The 15,921-nt window shown below is 39.3% G+C and overlaps 1 protein-coding gene across 1 annotated transcript; it reads left to right on the forward strand.

Annotated features, from left to right (window-relative positions):
• Window positions 1-5,770: 5,770 nt before the first annotated feature.
• LOC109897516 (regulator of G-protein signaling 4-like) lies at window positions 5,771-15,020 on the forward strand. The gene is made up of 5 exons (XM_020492017.2): window positions 5,771-5,948; window positions 6,218-6,316; window positions 9,170-9,231; window positions 10,278-10,441; window positions 10,850-15,020. Exons 1-5 carry the CDS (start codon window positions 5,905-5,907, stop codon window positions 11,087-11,089), a joined length of 609 nt encoding a protein of 202 aa, XP_020347606.1. The 5' UTR covers window positions 5,771-5,904; the 3' UTR covers window positions 11,090-15,020.
• Window positions 15,021-15,921: the final 901 nt, after the last annotated feature.

Raw genomic sequence — 15,921 nt, forward strand, 5'->3', positions numbered from 1 at the left:
AACCTGGTGACCTAGAGGCCGGAGAGGGAGCACACGTGACAGCAGAGTTGAGTAGGCCTGGCCTAGCTACTCAAGTCTGCTCAAACGTTTGCAACACTTTCTACCAAACGTTGACTTTGATGTTACCAATGTGGGAGGCTTATGATTTTCCTTCTTTGACAAAATGATGTTTGATCAAAAGTTGAAAAGATCTTTAATTTAGTTGGTTAGCTTGCTTTCTCTGCATGAATATGCTACAAGGCTAGCTAGCCACTAGCCAGCCAAGTAGTTAGCTCTAGCTGGCTGTCTATTGTTAGCAAAATATGGCTACTCTTTTCGTCAATTACAATAGAAAATATAACCTTATACCTCATCCTTTGGTGAAGATGGCATATTGCTTTCAGTCTTCCCATGCTTCACGTTCTGAACAAGCCAGCAAAATGTCTGGAGTTGCCTTTCCACTGGCATCTCCACCGTGACCCGTGTTTCTTTTCTTTGCCTTGACAAACTTGTTGCGAACCTTACCCCACTTTTTCCAAGAAGTGGTTGGGTCGGACCTCAGCATCTCCGCAATCTCCCTCTTTGAATTTGCCTTTACATGTTGGTCTTTCTATAATGTATGTCTAGAATCGTAGTGGTGATGGTACTTCTGTACCTCCTCGGGCAATCGATGCTCAAAGTTGTCGTTCGCAATATTGAATCCACACTCCGTTTCGGGCTGAATCAACAGGATGTAGAAACTTACGTCACCCCTACAGCTGACCAATCATGGAAGAAGGGGCGTAGACTTTGTCTCCTGAACAATGGCTGGCCTTGAGAAAACATTTTTATGTGCCCGAACATTAAAACAAACAAAAACTTCCCAAAATGTCATCACAATACAGTATATGCACAAACTGTTCCAAACTGTTTCGGTTGGGAAGCATGCAGCAGCCCTAAGCCTACCCCCAACCAGTTTGATTACAATGTTTGGACTTCAACCCAGGCCCACAAAACACAAGCCATTCAAACAGTTTCAACAGGTCCCCCAACCAAAACCCTACCCTCAACACCAAAACTGTTTCAACACGCTTAACCAAACCCTCCTCCTCTCCACCCACAAACTTGATCAAAAGTCCCGATAGACCTTTGGCTATAGCCTAATACATTACCACTGATCAAGGGCAAAACACATCATTGCCCCAAAATTGACTAAAAGCACCGTCTTTTGCGCACACACACGCACACCCTGCCGCAAAACCTACATCAAAGCCATCCATAACAAAGTAATCAGATCAAAGCTGTGTACATACAAAACGTGTTGACCACGTCGTTATCTAATTTAATAACCATATTTTATTTGCTCCTGCCAAACCCTTCTCAAAAATCATAAGCTGTGAAATACAGTTTGACAGAACAAACCCTACATCATTTGAAGTCACGTGAAGTCATATGGGTGTGATATTTATATCCAGGTTGTGAAGTCCCGCCCCCTCATAAATCACAAGATTTTGCAGCTAAGCATTTTGGAAACTAAGCATTGCCAAACTGTCCAGACCCACATCACCAGCCCCTCCCCACCTATACACACAATCACACAAACCTCCCTCCTGACTAACCCATCACCACTTTAAACATTTTCACTGGTTAAGAAAATTGGACAATGTGTATTACCCAGACACGGAACCCCCATCCTAACTAACCCATCATACCAACCCCCACAAGTCACCATAGTCCCCAATACCCTTTACCAACACAATAGTCTCTTTCACCCCACCAACACCTTTCACAACATATTTGCACACAGACACTAGGACCCCTTCTAACATCCACAATACTATAATCAGGACAGTGGGGTGTGATGTTTACATACAACACGTAGTAAAAAACAACAACACAAGGGTGTCATATTCATCTCCACTTTGTGAAGCCCTGGCCACTCAGAACAATGGGGTTGATATTTACATACAACACGTGGGTGTGATATTAACATCCGGGTGTGAAGTCACACCTGGGTGTGATTTTTAAATCCTAGGCGGAAGTCCCCCCCCATAAATCAATGAGATGAGGATTAAAGTTTCACAGAAGCCACCCTACAATAACTACTAACACGTATAGTACAAGCAAACACACAGTCAGAGATGTTAAGCTATTGATGGTAGCTCAGCATGGTGATAATAGTTTCCCATCAGCATGATACCTGCCATTGCATCAACTAGAAATTCTGCTCAGGATATTACTCACTATTGTTTTGGCAATAACTAAGACACACAGAACCGTATGCAGTAGTGATGACGTTGTGCTTTGTCAACATCACCCCTTAGATCTCTGACCAACATAGAATAACATAATTCCATGTAAATTAATGGAATAATCCCTGTGTATCATGTGAATTCAGGTCAGGATTGTCCTCTCGTTCTGGTCTGTGAGTTCTGAACACTGTTTATCAGGGAACAGAAGGATATGTTCAATCAAATTTGATTGACAGGTTTCAGCGGAGAACGAGATATTATCTTTGCACTTCCAGAATGTGGGGTTTTGTTTCACTAACAAATTAGACAAAACATCCCCAAATAGATTTCAGACTGTGAGAAGAGCCATTCACAGCTTTGTACCTATTCCTCCATCAGTCTCATGTAGACAGAATACAATTGGAGTTTGTTATGCATAGCCCTGATTGAAAGAGGCTGCTGATAGCCAGGTGGGCCAGTCTGCCTGTGTCTACATGAGGAACAGGTGTGTGTTCAGGACTAGAGGGATGTGTCATCACCACCTGGCTTTATAAGGACAAAAGAGCCTCAAACCTCTGGAAAATGAGTGTGTGTGTGTGAGAGAGAGAGAAATCTGTTATTGTCAGACAGTCTGTTGGAAAGTAACACAAGGTCCATTTCCTCAAAGCTCTTTGCATATCATGTGTTGAAGCATTGACTTAAGCGTCAGTATACTGTACATGATGCATATCATAGGCATCATGTCTTGTGATGTCTATATTTTTGGAAAATAATCATAGACTGATGCTCATAAACTGGCACTGGGTTGAACATATACAATAGATGTTGATATATGTTGGAGCTCAGGCTTTATTTGAAAAGTTAAAGCGAGTGATTCCTCACAAAACTCAGACATAGAAAGACCATGATTTGGGGGATTTTCACGAAACGTAATCCATAGAATAGTCCTTTGAAGGAAGGATTGTTGACATATATTTGAAATTTGTATCTAAAAGCATAGTTGAGAAATGATTTATTAAAGTTGGCATATTTATGACATTTTGGCTTTAACCAGGCCTCCTTTAATTAAGACTCCATATTATTTCATCTGTAGGTGCTACAAAGCAAACATTGTTGTCATCTGAAGTTTTATCGCTTGCTCTGTAACAAGAGTCGTGTTTTGATTTCAATAACTTTGTACATATAGATTTTTGATTTCTCAAATGTTTCAATATATTGTTGAACATAATATACTCTACGGGTATTTCACAGTTCCAGAGAGGGATCTCTGCTACTTTTAGAGTTATGATCCAATTGGTAAGCATTGCCAACAGAGTGAATGTGAACATTTATAATACATTTTTGCCCTCAGCTGGTGATTTGCAGGATATGCAATGATACAAGTAAAAGGATTGCTGTGTTTGGTTACATTGCATACAATGCTGATTCTCTGTATGAAATGGGCTCTAACTTTGATATGCCCATAGAGTATATTATGTTTAAAAATATTTGGCATATTTACATCTTCCAATATTCAGAAATGTATGTAATAAAAAAAAGTGTATATATATATATATTTACATTTACTACTCATATTATACAGCAAGCAGTAAAGCTTCATATGACACCAAGTTGAGCATTTTAGCACATCCCAATGAAACATCAGGGAGGCTTAAAGGAGGCCTGTATAAGGTCAAAATGTTACAACTTTGAATTATTATTTCTCAATTTGTCACGTTCTGACCATAGTTCTTGTATGTTTTCCTTGGGACGTGAGCGGGGTGGGCATTCTATGTTGTGTGTCTACTTTGTCTATTTCTATGTTTGGCCTGATATAGTTTTTAATCAGAGGCAGGTGTTGGTCATTGTCTCTTATTGGGAACCACATTTAGGTAGCCTGTTTTGTGTTGGGATTTGTGGGTGATTGTTTCCTGTCTTTGTGTTCGCTGCACCAGTTAGGACTGTTTCGGGTTTTGCCACGTTTATTGTTTTGTAGTGTGTTCATGTTGAGTTTCTGTCATTAAATAACCATGGACACTTACCACGCTGTGCTTTGGTCCTCTCCTTCCCAGAAAGAAAGCCGTTACACAATTATGCTTTTAGATTCAAATGTCTAATTTTCTTTATCCCCAAAGTTATGGTATTGCCTGAGGAATCACTCAAGTACTGTAGGACATTGCATGGATTTTATATTATAGACTTTAAGGATTATTATGGCTTTAGTTGGAAATGACAAACTTTCTTTCTGCATGCTCAGGTTGACTTTCCCACGGAATCGCACCTGTATGTAGGATGCAGAACAGGGTAGCGTAGATGTTTTACCATCGCTGTCTCTGCTTCTCTAAATCACTAATCATCCACAGACACAACCTTTATTTCTCTCATCTAACATAAACAATTTGCAGAGTCACTCCTGGTATACAAAATACGGTTTAGTAGCATAGCACCATAATATTGTCCGCACACACACCAACCACCATTTATCTCTCTCTCTCATATTTCTCTCTCTCTTTCTCTCTTCCTCTCTTCTTTAGGATATTACTCACTTTTGTTTTGTTCATAACAAAGACAGAGAGAGTAAACAGAATGAATGCAGCTTGGGATAACGTTGTGCTTTGTCAACAGCACTCCTTAGACCTCTAACCAAAATATAATCAAAAGGAGTTTCTGTGTGTTTCTATGTGTGTGTATGAGAGATTATGTTATTATCAGTGTCCTCGGTCTGTAGGTGTGAAAATCAGTTTGAACGCTTCCTCAAAGCTCTTGTCTGTCATGTACTTCGGGGAGATAGTGCATCTCTTCAGGTCTCAGGCAAGGTTAATCCTCATACGAGCGTGGTTCATCAAACCACCTCTGTTACTTAGTGGTCTTTTAAAATGGCATTGACATCATCGTCAACTCCTCCCATCTCAAACTCCATATTCCCAGAATGTTCCTTCACCCTCTCCTGTCATCAAGCTCCCAAACTCAGCTTTCTTTGATCTACATGCAGGTTAGCAGAAACACACACATACTTCTGAGTACATGTTTAGCCGGCATATGTAGGCATTTAACCTCTGGATGGCTGCCCAGAGTAGAGCAGTCTGCGCAGCAAATTTAAATTCAATGAAAATGGTATGTGACTGATTGTTATATAGTCTTGTACATTGCCATGGGGTGATTTTGAAACACCACACACACACACTTTTACACATATACACACTCACAATTCGATTGCACAGGTCTGAGTATTTCAACCTGAGGAGTAACTTTAACCAACACAAGCAAACAGTTCTCTCAATTCTGACTGATGCCATCAGGCACATACTATTTGCACTGCATTACATTTCCTGCACAGGCTGCTCTGTTCTGGGCAGTCTTACAGAGGTTAAATGCCTACATATGCCAGCTAAACATGTACACAGAAGTACCTGTGTGTTTCTGATTAACATGCATGTAGATCAAAGGAAGCTGAGTTTTGTTACCCACTTCTGTGCTCTTCTCCCTGCTCATATCATTTCTCCTCTGAGAAAATTAAGAGAGCATACTTAGCACAGTGAGGGCTGTGATTGGCTCTTCGTCAGCGTTTAAGCACTGTAGCTGTATAAAACCCCAACTGTGGGAGGAGGCTTCACTAAGACAGAGCGTACTACTGACTTACTGAGAGGACTACCAGTCATAATATTACAACCTTTTCCTCTGCGCTCAAAACCACTGCAAATCATTCTCCTTGATTTGGATTTAGCAAAGAGGCAACATGTGTAAGGGATTAGCAACACTGCCTGCAACCTGTATGAAAAGGTAAGATGGGTATTTTAGTTGATTGAGGTTGTTATTATGTTGTTTTAGACAACTAGTAACAGACATGTAATACATGTGAAATCCTAACAAATAAATGATGTATCTGTACTGTAATGGGAGATTTTCAGACAGTAGTGTATGTTGAATACAAGCCTTGCGTATCAGGCATCTTGGTTCTGCTATAATAATAGGACACACGTATGTGTCTTAATTTGATATTGATACATTCTGTAGCCTAACACTACCCACTCTACTTCTCCTCCCCTTAGTGCCAAAGACATCAAGCACAAGATTGGATTTCTGCTCCATAAGCCTGAGGTTCCACCAGACAAGGAACAGATAAAAGAGAAGACCAACATTGCCAAGAGGTGAGTGTACAGGAGAATAATCAATCAATCAAATGTATTTATAATGCCCTTTTTACATCAGCCGATGTCAGAAAGTGCTATACAGAAACCCAGCCTAACACCCCAAACAGCAAGCAGACACAAAGTGCTATACAGAAACCCAGCCTAAAACCCCAAACAGCAAGCAGACACAAAGTGCTATACAGAAACCCAGCCTAAAACCACAAACAGCAAGCAATGCAGATGTAGGAGCACGGTGGAAAAAAACTCCCTAGAAAGGCCAGAACCTAAGAAGAAACCTAGAGAGGAACCAGACTCTGAGGGGTGGCCAGTCCTCTTCTGGCTGTGCCGGGTGGAGATTATAACAGAACATGGCCAAGATGTTCAAACGTTCATAGATGACCAGCAGGGTCAGATAATAATAATCACAGTGGATACTGTGAATACTGAAACCTTTTAACCTTGAATGTGTTGATTGATATATCATTTATTTATAAAGGACATTGAGACAAGGGAGACCTGTTGTATGAGAGCAGCAAACAAACACTTGATTCTAATCATCATACATAATATTGAACAACATACCAGATATCATAGATGAAACAGCATTCAGGTTCTATTAAATTATTTTATCACACCACGGGGAATGATACTCTCAAGGCAATAACCAGTGTGCACGTAGGTAAAGAACTTTAATGCAGGTTGATTTGCTGTGTCGGAGTCCTCCCCCTAGGGAACATCTGCTGTTCCTAAACTAGTTATATATATCCAGCCTGACCTTTCCTTTCATTAGGACTAATCTAATTTGTGTGCTTGGAGTGAAAACAAATAAATGTAACCCCTTAACTATCTTCACAATTTACAGTAATGCAGTGGTGTAAAGTACTAAGTAAAAATGGTTTATTATTTAGTATTACTTAAGGTGTTTTGGGGGGTTTCTGTACTTTACCATTTTTTTTAAACTTACTTTTACTTCACTACATACCTAAATAAAATATTGTACTTTTTATTCCATACATTTTTTATTGCATACATTTACACCCAAAAGTACTCGTTACATGATGAATGCTTAGCAGGACAGGACAATTCTCCAATTCATGCACTTATGAAGATAACACGTGGCCATCTCTACTGCCTCTGATCTGGCAGACTCACTAAATACAAATGCATCGTTCGTAAATTTAAAAAACAAGAAAATGTTGCCGTCTGCTTTGCTTAATATAAGGAATTTGAAATGATTTATAGTTTTACTTTTATTTTTGATACTTAAGTTTATTTGAGCAATTAAATGTACTTTTGATACTTAAGTATATTTAGAACCAAATACTTTTAGACTGTTCCTGAAATAATATTTTACTGGGTGACTTTCACTTTTACTTGAGTAACTTTCTATTAAGGTATCTATACTTTAAGGTATCTATACTTTTACTCAAGTATGACAATTGGGTACTTTTTCCACCACTGCAGTAATGTTAATAAACTTTGATAATCTGATTGCAGCTAGTGTGAAATAATATACTTAAGGACAAAAACTGTCAATTGTACTTTTAAAACTTAATTGACATGTTTTAGTGTGCTTGGTTACTCATTAACTCAAAGAGGTGTATACTGTAAGGTTGATGCTCATGGAAAACACAGTAGCTCATGTCCTGTTGTAAAGAGCATTATGTAAGATGATAGATATGACATCTGCTTGTATCATTAAAATATAGGCCGTTAGCAATTTGCAGGTCAAGAACTGTGGGATATCAACACACAATGGATGTACTGAAATCCGACCTGGGTTCAAATACATGTGTATTTGATTATGTGTTTTTAAATAATAATTCTCTGTGTATTTGATTCTTTTCAATAATGTGGCCAGAATCAACTAATTATATTGGAAGTATTTGAAAGTATTTTCCATTCATTTCCTCTAAGTAGCCTACTTTCAAATTCTTATTCCAAATACTATTTTCAAATACCTGGGTCAAATGTATGGCAGTTTGTATTTTAGTATTTTAAGAACTTATAAAAGAGATTGGTGTGTTATTTCACCATTTAATTATGAGATTCATTGTTCAATGACAGACATGTATTTGTTTGAAATCTATCACTTGATAGTTTCATTTCAGAGAGACAAATAATAATGTTTTGTTGCAAAATTCTATATATCCGTCTCACTCTCAGGAGGAATAAATAGTGCTGCTAGGTTTTACACAGTCAAATGAAGAACTTTATTTTTTATAAAGAACTGTACAAATATTTATTACAACTTTTTTTCAAATGAATCATTCGATTTTATGAGATCTATTTGAAAATATTTACATTTGAGATTTTAGTATTTTAGCAGATGGTCTTTTCCAGAGTGACTTACAGTTAGTGCATTCATCTTAGGTGAGACATCCACATATCACCGTCAAATACAGAATATAAACATTTCATTCCAGCTAAACAATCAATATATAGCGTTTTACAACAACACCCATTCATTTCATGATATCCAATTGGTAGTTAGTCTTGTCCAATCAACTCCCGTACGGACTCAGGTGAGGCGCACTGCATCTTGACACAATGCTCACTTAACCCGGAAGCCAGCCGCACCAATGTGTCAGAGGAAACACAGTATACCTGGTCACCGTCTGCCACAGGAGTTGCTAGAGCACGATGGGACAACCCGGCTGGCAAAACCCTCCCCTAACCCAGATGACGCTGGGCCAATTGTGCGACGCCTCATGGGTCTCCTGGTCACGGCCGGCTGCGACCCAGCCTGGGATTGAACCAGGATCTGTAGTGACGCAGCTAGCACTGTGATGCGCCACTCGGGAGGCCCGAAATATTGAAAATATTATTGTTAATCCCAATATACTGATTATGCCCTTTCTCTGGTTTTAGAGTTTCACCTGCTGATGTGGAGAAATGGAAACTGTCCTTCAACAACCTGATGAATAGTGAAGGTGAGTTTGTCACAAATCAAAGGAGACATCTTATGGACATACATTAACATTTTAGTAATGTCGAAGACACCTTTATCCAGAGCGACGTACAGGAGGAATTAAGGTAAAGTGCTCAAGGGTACATTGACAGATTTTTCACCTAATCAGTTCGGGAATTCGAACCAGCGACCTTTTGGGTACTGGCCCAATGTTCTTAACCACTAGACTACCTGCCACCCTAATAATACAGAATCGGGGAGTCTATCTTGCTCAAATGCGCTCAAATGTGAAAACACCTTCGATAATGGGATGGTGGTTTTATTAATAAAGAAGTTGTAAAAAAAACATTTGAATGAAGCTCTCTGCTTGCCCCTTGTATAGAACTCCTAAATATTTGTCAAAACTCTGCCACTACCTATTACCAACCCACAACACTAGTGTTACACCACAATACAGGACTACATGTTTTCAAACACTCTAACTTGAGTGACATTCATATCTCTCTCTCCCTTGTCTCTCTGACCCCTGTCTCTCTGTTTAAGAGACTACCATGACGCCTGTGTGGGCTGTAGGGTACTTGGCTGGCTGTGGGTTGTTGGGGACTTTACATGGCTCTTCGGCTGTGTTCTCATGCTCTGGTCATGTGCTACGTGTCTGGAGGCAATGCTGGGTGGCCCCTGAGGGCCTGCTGCTCTAGTGTGAGTGTTAGCTAGCTAGCTAGCTGATGGTCCCTGTGGTGTCAGGCTTTCTGTGGGGACACGGAGTAGGAGCAACGGCCTCCCGAGAACCATCCTGGCCTTGACCTCCAACATTCCATAGCTTCCTCCATGACTCCCTTCAGAGGGATGCTCTCTGTTTCTCTCTTTAGGATTTTTTGTATAAAAGATCTAATAATGAAAGAGAAGGATTGCTGTTTTTAATGGTCAATTTAGTGTGGGAGAGGTGGAAAAACTATGGAGAGAAGAGGATCATTAGGATCATAATAGTGTGTAGCTTCATATAAATCGTAAAACCCAGCACCTGACTAATGTATCCTCTTTCTCTCTCTCTCTTTGTCTGTCTATCAGCTGGCCGTACGGTGTTCACTACCTTCCTGAAGGCAGAGTTCAGCCAGGAGAACATGGAGTTCTGGAAAGCTTGTGAGAAATACAAAATGTCAGCCCCCAAAAGTATGGCAGGTAAAGCCAAACAGATCTATGACCAGTACATCGCGGCAGACGCTCTTAACGAGGTAAAATGGAAATAAAAATTGGCTTAAACTTTCCCTTGGTAATCTCTGCTATCCCAACATGGTTTCATTCAAAGGCAGTATTCTGTGTTACGCATACCTGTTGGAGTCATAGTACACTTATGAGTAATGACCTGGCTCTTTCCATACATCAGTTTTCTCCATTAATATAAAAGCTTTTAATATTCCTGCATGAGTGCCTTTGACATGGATTCTGAAAACACTTCATACATCCTGTTGATGTATCCTCTTTTTCCTCTAACGATTCCTCCCTTTCTAAAAGCACCTGTGGTTTTTCCTTTATGATTGCCGTTTTGGATTTTTATAGGGCTTTTTATGGCACCTTTTATTGATACAGTATCTATGTTGTATTTCATTACTTATATTTCTCCTTTTCCCTCCCCCTCTCAGGTGAACTTGGACTCAGCAACGCGAGAGGAGACCAGACAGAACCTGTCTAATGCCGGCCCATTCTGTTTCGACAACGCCCAGCAGAAAATCTTCACTTTGATGGAGAAAGACTCATACAGAAGGTTCCTCTATTCCAAACTGATCCAGGATCTGTCCCTGTTGCCCACCACCACTACCCAACTCAGTGCTCTGGAGAAAAGGGGAGGGATGAGAGGCTGTTCTGAGAGCGGTGGTGCATAGACAGAGATAGAAAGAGAGAAACATTGACAATTAAAGCACTCTGTCATAATCTGTGAGGGAAAGAGTAGGTTGTCTTGAAGAGAAAACATTATTATGAGTGGGTGGATTTAGATTTTTTTCTGTCCGTTGTTCAAGAGAACAATTTCAACAAGTATCACAAATTGCTTGCCTTTCAGACTAGGGTATGCTTGGAGAGGGAGAGAAGAAAACGATCAGAGATGTGATTTTCAGGACAAAATATCATCCTCTTTCTCCTGATTTTCCATTGTTTTGTGAGGGTCTACTTTCTTTCCATGTAATATCTTCCTGAGCTCTAACAAGAGTCAAATGATTCAAACAGGCATTTAGGCATTTCACTCTGGTCAGCTCCCTGTTTCCCCCCTGTCTGGTTTTCATCAAGGGCTCAAAGCTAAGTCATGCATGTACGCCAATAATGCTTTCCGGCTTGAAAATGCTCTTCCTCAAACTGAGTGTTAAATTAGATTATAGTTTATGAATGGAGATAACTATGTCTGGATTGGTGTTAAAAGCTCCTTTCACATGACTGGTGTTTATGTTTTTCTATCATTGCTTTACCTTAGGCTAGTTTGTGCACTGCTGAGGTGTAGCTCACTTGCCCTCTGTTAACCTGCCGATGAAGTCATGACCAGGTGATGTTTTGATTCAAAACACAGGGAAAAACAATGAGGAACTACCTCTCTATCCATCCCTATCCCACTTTCGGGGTGACCTGAACATTGACTGGTTAGCAACTAGCTGTCTTCTCAAGAGGAAGCTTGTGACTGTGCCTGTAATATGACTCAGGTTGTCACTAAACCAACTAGAGTGCATACTAATAGTGTTGGATCTGTAACATCCATTTGTATTGGTCATATCTTCACTAATGCTGCAGAGCTTTGCTCCAAGGCAATATCAGTTTCCTTTGGCTGTAGTGACCATAACATTGTGGCAATAACAAGGAAAGCCAAAGGTTGGGCCTAAAGTCATTTATTAATTGTTAATTCCAATTGTTGACAAGCATGCACCAGTTAAGAAACGAACTGTTAGAGCCCGATGGATTGATGATGAATTGAAAAATTGTTATGGTTCAAATAAATAATGCAAAAGCGGTGGCAAACAAGTCAGGCTGCTCAGCTGATTGGTTGACATACTGTAAACTTAACAAAAAGAAGAAATTATATTACCAAAAAAAGATAAATGACAGAAAACACAATGGAAAAATACTTTGGAGTACCTTAATTGATGTCGTGGGCAGAAAACCTTTCGATATTGCCAGTCATTTCAATGACTATTTCACTAGTTAAGTGGAAAAACTCTGAAGTGAAATGACAATAATTAACAGTGAAACATCATATTTTTTGTATAAAAGATCTAATAATGAAAGAGAAGGATTGCTGTTTTTAATGGTCAATTTAGTGTGGGAGAGGTGGAAAAACTATGGTTATCAATCAGTAATCAAAAAACCACTGGGGATAGACAACCTTGATGGGAAACTATTGAGAATGGTAGCAGACTGTATTGCCACTGCTATTTGCTACAGTGCCTTCAGAAAATATTCACACCCTTTGACATTTTCCAAATTTTGTTGTGTTATAGCCTGAAGTTAAAGTGGATAACATTTCGATTTTTTGTCATTGACCTACACACAATACTCCATAATGTCAAAGTGGAATTATGTTTTTCAACAAAGAAATCTAATTAAAAATGAAAAGCTGAAATGTCTTGAGTCAGTAAGTATTCAACCCCTTTGTTATGGCAAGCCTAAATAAGTTCAGGAGTAAAAATGTGCTTAACAAGTCATATAATAAGTTGCATGGACTCACTCTGTGTGCAATAATAGTGTTTAACATGATTTTGTTAAGACTACCTCATCTCTGTACCCCACACAATTATCTGTAAGGTCCCTCAGTCGAGCAGTGAATTTTAAACACAGATTCAACCACAAAGACCAGGAAGTTTGTCCAATGCCTCACAAAGAAAGGCTCCTATTGGCCAAAAAACAGTCATTAAATATCCGTTTGAGCAGGGTGAAGTTATGAATTACACTTTGGATGGTGTATCAATACACCCAGTCACTACAAATATAAAGGCGTCCTTCCTGACTCAGTTGCCGGAGAGGAAGGAAACTGCTCAGGGATTTCACCACGAGGCCAATGGTGACTTTAAAACAGTTAAAGAGTTTAATGGCAGTGATAGAAGAAACTGAGGATGGATCAATAACATGTAGTTACTACACAATATTAACTTAATTGACAGAGGGAAAATAAGGAAGCCTGTACAGAATAAAACATATTCCAAAACATGCATCTTGTTTTCAACAAGGCACTACAGTAAAACTGAAAAATATGGCAAAGCAATAACATTTTTGTCCTTGATACAAAGTGTCCTGGATACAAAGTGTTATGTTTGGGGAAAATCCAATATAACACATTACTGAGTACCAGTCTCCATATTTTCAAGCATCGTGGTGGCTGCATCATGTTATGGGTATGCTTGTAATTGTAAAGGGCTGGAGCTAAGCACAGGAAAAAAATCCTAGAAGAAGACCTGGTTCCTTGCCCTTAACTGCACATACAGAACTAACATCAACAACACGCATGCTAGTCTTTCTTGGTTGAGGATTGACGAGAGAAGAACTGCTTCTCTTGTAGTTTTTATGATAGATATTACTGTGATGAAAATTCCAGATTACCTGCATAATAAAATAAGATTCAGCTCAGACACCCATACATATCACACAAGACATGCCACCAGTGGTTTCTTCACAGTCCCCAAGTCCACATGAGTTCACGGCAGTAGTCAGTTTTATATAGAGCCATGATCGCATGGAACTCCCTTCCATCTCCAATTACTCAAGCAAACAACAAAACTATGAGGGGACACACACACACACACAATTTTTTGTTGTTGTATTTCTTTGTTGTATTGTTTGTATTATTTTTAATCATAATATTTTTTATTTGTATGACTTTTCTTGTCTATCAATGTATCAGTGTTTTGTTACTTGTCATGTTTTGTGTTTTTTTTGTGGACCCCAGGAAGAGAAGCTGCTGCTTTTACAAAAGCTAATGGGGATCCAAATAAACAAATAAATAAAGTTAACCCACAGACAGCCAGGCCTCTGTATGGACATCATCAGAACAATTTCGATATTGTCCCTCAGCTTCGTTCCACTGCATGAAGGTAGCAACTCCCATACCGAATGATTTAATCACAGCTCAACATGCAGTGCTGAGCAACTTCTTCCATAGCTTTTAATACATGTGAATGGTCAACTTCAATGTATTGGTCTACTTTATGTCACTCTTCTTATTCAACCATTAACATTTAACTTAAATATCCATCGCTGTAAGCTTTGTGTTCATTCTATGAAAACTGTTCCAATTATAGCTTTGTTGGTATTGTATTTTGATAACATCTACCTGTATTACTTATTGTGAATGGACAAGTAGGGCAGATGAACGTGTCTTATTAGGCTCTCATATATCATTGATATTGATACTATTGCTAATACAATTGATATAATGACAGTATATCATTATATCAATTGGTGGCAGGGTAGCCTAGTGGTTAGAGCGTTGGACTAGTAACAAGGGGTCTGGATACCATCGGGTTCTTGGTCAGTTCAAACCCCCAAGCTGACAAGATACAAATCTGTCGTTCTGCCCCTGAACAGGCAGTTAACCCATTGTTCCTAGGCTGTCATTGAAAATAAGAATTTGTTCTTAACTGACTTGCCTAGTTAAAATAAAGGTAAAATAAATTAAGTATAGGGTTCTGTGAGTTTTGATTACACATTACTCCTACTCCCCTCCAATTATGATAAATAGCTAGATATTCATTGTAATAATAATTTCTATGTTTATTTTATGCTTCTATTCTAGACACGATTATTTATAATGTATTTGTAAATACAAAACTGTTTCACCGAGTTGTTTTTTCTGTTTAGTCACTTACTTTCAAACTTCCAAAAATGAACGAAAGGCTGCTATTGTAATACTTACCAGATTCTGAAAACATATCATGACTTCAGAAAGTATTCATACCCCTTGACTTACAGTACATTTGGAAAGTATTCAGACCCCTTTACTTTTTCACCATTTTATTACATTATAGCATCTTCTAAAATTGATTAAATATGATTTCCCCCTCATCAATCTACACACAATACCCCATAATGACAAAGCAAAAACAGCTTTTCAGTTTATTTTGCAAATATATTAAACAAAACTCTGAAATATCATATTTCTATAATTATTCAGAACCTTTTCAGTACTGTGTTGAAGGGGCTTTGGCAGCGTTTACAGCCTCGAATTTTCATGGGTATGATGCTACTAGCGTGGCACACCTGTATTTGGGGAGTTTCTCCCATTCTTCTCTACAGATCCTCTCAAACTCTGTCAGGTTGGATTGGGAGCCTCACTGCACAGCTATTTTCAGGTCTCTCCAGAGATGTTTGATCAGGTTCAAGTCTGGGCTCTGGCTGGGCCACTCAAGGACATTCAGAAACTTGTCCTGAAGCCACTCCTGCGTTGTCTTGGCTGTGTGCTTAGGGTCGTTGTCCTGTTGGAAGGTGAACCTTTGCCCAGTTTGAGGGCCTGAGCACTCTGGAGCAGGTTTTCATCAAGGATCTCTCTGTACTTTGCTCCGTTCATCTTTCCCTCATTCCTGACTAGTCTCCCAGTCCCTGCCACTGAAAAACACCCCCACAGCATGATGCTTCCTCCAGATGTGACACTTGGCATTCAGGCCAAAGAGAGTCCTTTAGGTGCCTTTTGTTAAACTCCAAGTGGGCTGTCATGTACCTTTTACAGAGGAGTGGCTTCTGTCTG

The sequence above is a fragment of the Oncorhynchus kisutch genome, linkage group LG10, assembly GCF_002021735.2.
Source record: "Oncorhynchus kisutch isolate 150728-3 linkage group LG10, Okis_V2, whole genome shotgun sequence".
In the NCBI taxonomy this organism is placed as follows: domain Eukaryota; kingdom Metazoa; phylum Chordata; class Actinopteri; order Salmoniformes; family Salmonidae; genus Oncorhynchus; species Oncorhynchus kisutch.